Genomic DNA, 6,405 nt, shown 5'->3' with positions numbered 1-6,405 from the left:
AAAAAAAAAAAAAAAAAAGATTAGAGTGCTGTGTAAAGACAAGTAACTTGGAAATCTATAAGGGGGGAGAAAGGACAAAATGGAGGTGCGGTCAGCCCCGTATGTCCCAAAGGCACAGCTGGCTGCTCCTCTGTCCTCCAGGGTGCTTCGAGTAATTGTGCTGTGGCTTTGCCATTCCAGGTAGCAGTCAATGGAGCCAACCTGCAGAATGTCTTCATGCTTCTCACCTTGGAGCCTCTGCTGGCCAGAAGCCCCTTCCTGGTCCTTCATGTTCGCAGGAACAACCTCGTTGGAGATGCCCTAAGAGAGCTGAGCATTCATTCTGATATTGATTTGAAAAAGCCTCTCAAAGTGAGCTCCTTCAGTATATACCTCTCCGTGCTTTTGGAGGGTTTCATTAAAAAGTGAAAGCAGCAGAGATCTTACTGAAATTATGCAGTGCAGCCACTCATAATTTCTTGCATGTATATTATAAGAGTTAATCATTTTCTTCTGTAAAATCACTAGAGCATCTCAGTGTAATATCAGATAAAAGTGCTATTTGCTTATTTGAGGGATCACAGGCCTTTCTTGGCTTCCGCTGCTGTCTTTGGTATACCCTCGTTAGCCCTACCAAAGTAAACAAACAATAACCAAAAGGAAAGCTTCACCTGGGTATAGCTCTTGAGCTACTATCTTAGAAGATTTGGATGCCAGAGATTTAAGAGAAAGTAGGTAAAATAAGAGAATGGGAAGGTAAGAAATTGCCAATGAGGCTGTTGATCTGTTAGAGTAGGCAATTTAGCAACCCGAAATTATTAAATTAAAATATTATCTCTTCCCACATGTTGGTATTACTGCTTCCTGTATGCCAGGGCTTGCGGCATGCTTAGTACACAGTAGGGGTTCTAGAAATATTTAGTAAATTATTTGAAGTTGTTTAAAGTCATACATTTTCCATAATATATTTCCATTCCTATTATAAATACTGGTTTCAGAAACATAATAGGCAAGAAATTGATCATTTCCTTAATATTGTTAAAATTTCTAATAAGTAGCATCAGCCTCACCAGTCTGTCTCTGGTTATTCTTTCTAAAGCTTCTGAGTTATATTTTTGATACTAATTTCCTTTTTGCCACTGTTTTCAGTCAGTAATTGAGATAGAGTTGTTCTTGCTTTGTAGCACATCTGAATTATATCTTCTGCTGGTGTCTGTATAATCAGAGTCCTAATGTCTGTCCTGCTCTGGACAGCCTGGAACATAGCCCTAAAGAAAAGCTTTCTCAAATGTTATCTTTAGCCCTGGGCCTCTGGCATTACTTGTAAAATGGAGATAATAATGGTAATCCCTGGGCATAGGCCTCTGTGAGGATTAGGTTAATAGGCTTGTAAGTGTTAGCATACAGTAAACTCAGTGTCATTTGCTGGTTTGCTCTAGTTTCTCTTAATGACCACGGTGGGTCCAGCTTGCCTTGTTTATAGCCACTGGCAGAGCCCACGTCTCTGTCTGCTTAGAATGCTTTCTGTGCTTCTGTGATTCCAAGAACTCTATCGAGAGTGATTTCTTCCCGAAAGTGTTCCCATCCTCAAGTAAATCATTCCTTTTCTGTGTGTCAAAGCATTTACCTCTAATTATGTATTTCATTCTTTGAAAGTAAAATGTATTCTCTAATTCTTTTATATTTACCTTTACTTCGCTTAAATAGGTAGTAAATTCTCTGTGGCTATATGGTAACTTCTGACCTCCTTCGTATCCCTTGGAGTATCTCATAAAAGTTGTGTACTTCTATAAATATCTTATTAAACATTTATGCAATCAGTAAAACCAACAGATAAATCTTGCAGTTTTCATTGCATCAGTATATATTCTCCATTAGCTCTTTTGTCCTTGTTCTGCCTTTAGAAAAGAAAAGAATCTTCTAAAAGACATACATTTTAGCCATGTTCTGTGGCACACATCTATAATTCCAACTTCTTGGAAGGCTGAGGCAGGAATGTAGCCTGAGCAGCTAAATGAGACCCCTCTAAATATACAAATAAAAAGGGCTGAGAGTATAGCTCAGGGGTAGAGTACTTGCTTTGCTAGTATCAGGCCCTGGATTCCATCCCTGGTACAGCAGGAAGAAGGTCTTTAGAGTTCCTTGAAGTATTAATTTTGTTTTCATGTATGACTTTAAGGTGATCTTCGATGGGGAAGAAGCAGTGGATGCTGGTGGTGTCACAAAGGAATTCTTTCTTTTGCTGTTGAAGGAACTTTTGAATCCCATCTATGGAATGTTTACCTACTATCAGGATTCAAATCTCTTATGGTTTTCAGACACAGTAAGTTAGTAATGTTACAGTTAAACAAATGGATTGAATTAACTTCCTTCTGTTGTCAGATCAATCTCTTGATTTCTAACTTTGCAAAGGAGAGCATATCAAGGTCATTTAAAATGTCTGAGTAATAGAGTGAAGGCTGGTCTTGATTTTTTACCTGTTACTGAGATCTCATTGTGAGTTTTAACATGCTTGAGCCCCATTGTTATTTCTAGTAGGTAAGATTCCCAGTCTTAACATCTACAGAGGGTACAAGGAACACAGTGTGATAAATAAATTGAATTTACAACATGTAGAAAGTCAGTAGTCAAACATGTCTTTTAATAAATTGAATTTACAACACATGTGGAAAGTCAGTAGTCAAACATGTCTTTTATTTATTTTACTTTTTTCTTTTTGTGGGTACCCAGAATCAAACTGAGGACCTCATACTTTTTTTTTTTTTTTTGATACCAGGAGTTTTGATCTCGGCCTCATGCTTGCCAGGCAGGTGCTGTGCCTCTGAGCTACATCTCCAGCCCCATACACATCTTTTAATAACAGTGATAATACATTTATAAATATGCACACACAGCCATATGGACTTCTTAAAAAAAAATTAGAAGTTTGTGGTTTTTTTTAAAAGGCATTCTACATTTGTTCAGCCTATAATTTAGGGGTTTTTTCCCCCTACAAGTTTTCTCTCTAGATTAAAAAAGGTTGGCTGGGCATGCTTGTAATCCCAACACTAAGGAGGCTGAGGCAAGAAGATAGATCACTGTGGGTTCAAGGCCAGCCTGAACTGCATAGTGATACCCTGTCTCAGAAAAGAGCAAAAAAAAAAAAAAACAAGTAGTCAGCAGCCACGTGTGGTTACTTAAATTTTACATTAAGCAATATTGATTCATTTATTCAGTTGTCTTAGCACATTTCAGTAAACACATGTAACTAGTGGCTACTATATGGGGCAGCACAGAATGGGATGTGTCCACCGTTGCCAAAAGTTCCGTGGACAGCCCTGCTGTCGGCAGCGCCCAGTGTCACCAGAAGGGTCATAAGTGCTTGTGTTGGTCCACTTGCAGCTTCTGGTGAATAATGGTATTTTTGTCAGGGATGTTTCTCTGCCTCAGGAGATAACCGAATATGGGTGTTATCTTTATTGTTTTATACTGAAAATATTTTGAGATAAGTGGTACATTGCTTTGAGGGTGGCAAACACTGCTTTCCTTCAACACATTTATATGTACTCAAAAGTGTTTTGTAGAGCATAACTGGTTCCACTTGATTGGCATCACCTGTGGACTGGCCATCTACAACTCCACTGTGGTTGATCTCCACTTCCCATTGGCCCTCTACAAGAAGTTACTGAATGTGAAACCTGGCTTGGAAGATTTAAAGGAGCTGTCACCCACTGAAGGAAGGTACAAAGCTTAAAAGACGTGAGATGGGTGTGGGTGGCTGTTCCAATGGTCTCTGGCCCAGGGGTTAATGACTGAAAATACCGTAAGCGCAAACTTGGATTTATTGAGCCCTCAGAGACTCTGTTGTACGTGCTTTATCTTAAAAGCAGCTGCACATCTGATTACTTAAGTTTTGCCTGTGTTGTATAGCTGTAAAGACAGGGCAAAGAAAGGGAAAGAGAGGTCATAGCTGGCCAGGAATACAAAGCTATCTCTGCTTTCTTTATCCTCAACAGAACATTAAAGCTTTGAGACTTTTCATAGTCCAGAGATAACAAGGGGAGGGAGTATTGAAAAGAAACTTTTTAAAATTTATACTGATTGACAGGGCCCTCAGATTCAAAGACCCAATCCAAAAATGGGCATCTGAGATGAATACACACTTCTCAGATGAAGAAATACAGACAGCAAATAAATACATGAAAAATTATTCACCATCACTGGTCATTCAAGAGATACAAATTAAAACAACACTGAGATTCCATCTTACACCAGAAAGAGTGGCTATCATCAAGAAATCAACCCATAACAAATGCTGGCAGGGTTGTAGGGAGAAAGGAACCCATCGCCGCTGCTGGTGGGAGTGTAGACTGGTGCAACCATCATGGAAATCAGTGTGGAGATTCCTCACAAACTAGGATTAGAGGTCCCACTTAACCCAGCTGTTCTCCTTCTGGGTATTTTTCCAGAGAACATTATACCACAATGATATATGTGCACTCATATTTATAGCAGCACAGTTGGTAATAGCTAGATTTTGGAAACAACCAAAATGCCCATCAATTGAGGAATGGATGAAAATGTATTTTTATACAATGGAGTAGTACTCCTCTATAAAGAAAGATAAACTGAAGGCTTTTATAGGAAAATGGATGCAACTAGAGACCATACTCATAAGTGAAATAAATCAGACTCACATGTAGTACTTATATGTAAACATTGTATTTTCTCCCTAGTGTAAGAAACTGAAAGAGTAAATAAAATCCAAAAGGTACAATAGATATTGTCAAAGGGAAAGAAACTGCTGAAAAGGAAAGAACAACTGGGATGAGGGAAAGGAGAACAGAAAGAAAGAAGGAAGGAGAAAAATATATATGTATACAAGATAGCTAAAATAATTATACTACTAATTGCTGTTGGTCTATTGAAAGAGAGAGTTGATGCTTAATTTTTTTGACCAATTTTATATGTTTATATCTGGTAATCTGAACATCTACTTTGAAGACAATAGCATCATCTTGTTCTTTGAAATTCTGTATGGTTTCTAGTTTTATTATTTTTTATTCTCTTGAAAAGAAAAAAGTTTATTGATTGATAGGTGTGGTTCACATGCCTGACAGTTCACCTATTTAAACACACAATTCTGTGACTTTAGTATATTCCCAGAGTTGGGTGAGGTGGTAGTTTTAACCATGATCGCTTCTAGAATATTGTTGTCACTCTTAAAAATAAAAAAACTCTGGCCCCCCTTTGTCATTGCCCCCAATCTCTTGTATTCTTCAGCCCAAGACAATCACTAATCTCGTTTCTGCCTCTACAAACTTCCCTATTCTGAGATCTCATGTCATAGGGTCATATAATATGTTGTTGTGTGTGTGATGGCTTTTGCTTAGCATATTTTTAAAGATTCATCCATCTTGTAACATTTATCAGTATTTAATTTTTTAAATTGCCAAATCATAGTCCATTGCACATATACACCATTTTGTTTGTCTATAAAGATTTCTGTTCTTTTTTCTACTTTTGGTTTGTTACAAATAATGCTGTGAACACTTTTTGTACAAGTGTTTTTGTAGACATAAGTTTGGTACACATGTAGGAGTACAATTGCTGATTTATATGATAATTGTATATTTAATCTTTTGAGGAACTGCCAGACTATTTTCCAAAGTAGCAAAGTCATATTTTTATGTGATTCTCTTTCTGGCTCTTAAAATTCCTTTTATGCTTGAGTTTCTCAGATTAGTGAAGTATATAAGAAGGCAGCGTACACAGAATGAACATCCTCTTTTTATAGGGAAAAGGCACTAATTATAAGGTAGGGTAAGAGGAGGAACACTTCCTGCTGTACTTTCTGGTAATGAGACCCACACATCTCTGATACAGGGTACCAGTGCTGGAGAACCCATAGCACTGGAGGGGTAGGAGTACCAAGAGAGGAAGAGAAAACTTAGAAGGAAAATTAAAAGGTGGCAGAGCAGAACCAGGCAGTATTAGTTTTTTAGTTACTAAAAGTGAAGTCTAGTCAGTGACAAAAGTATGTGCTATAGACGTTGCAGTTTGGCTGAGAGTTATATATAAGTAATGATGTTGGCTGGTTACCTGACAGCAGATTTAAGTTCCACGCTGGGCATTTTCATCTTGGCAGCTCTCGATGGACTTGCAAGACTGCAGCTCACCACAGAGAAGTGTGTGAATGAGGTCTGGTTATACGAATGTCTTATCTTGAGAGCTGAAATATGATATTGTTGACATGAACACATTCTTCTTTTGAGAGTGCACTGTAGCATTCTGTAGTGTAACAGATAATGAAATGTCTGTCATACAGAGTCTTCTGCATTATTAAGCAGACCATGAAATGGTACCTCAGTCTTTGCATAGTTACCAGTTCTGGAAATATAAATTATGTAAAAACTTCGACAAAATTTCTTTTTTTTTTTTTTTTTT

The 6,405-nt window shown here is 37.8% G+C and overlaps 1 protein-coding gene across 4 annotated transcripts in view; it reads left to right on the top strand.

Annotated features, from left to right (window-relative positions):
• Positions 1-6,405, top strand: part of Herc3 (HECT and RLD domain containing E3 ubiquitin protein ligase 3) — a 145,810-nt gene that overhangs the window by 105,357 nt on the left and 34,048 nt on the right. For all 4 annotated transcript variants that reach the window (XM_005401448.1, XM_005401446.2, XM_013502723.1 and 1 more), the window contains 3 exons: positions 181-351; positions 2,159-2,302; positions 3,533-3,699. In XM_005401448.1, the coding sequence (XP_005401505.1) occupies positions 181-351; positions 2,159-2,302; positions 3,533-3,699 (482 nt within the window). The remainder of the gene's footprint in view (positions 1-180; positions 352-2,158; positions 2,303-3,532; positions 3,700-6,405) is intronic.

Source organism: Chinchilla lanigera, unplaced genomic scaffold, assembly GCF_000276665.1.
Source record: "Chinchilla lanigera isolate Chin_1 unplaced genomic scaffold, ChiLan1.0 scaffold00073, whole genome shotgun sequence".
NCBI lineage: Eukaryota > Metazoa > Chordata > Mammalia > Rodentia > Chinchillidae > Chinchilla > Chinchilla lanigera.
Note: the sequence above shows the minus strand (reverse complement) of the source record. Positions and strands in the feature narration are given on the sequence as shown.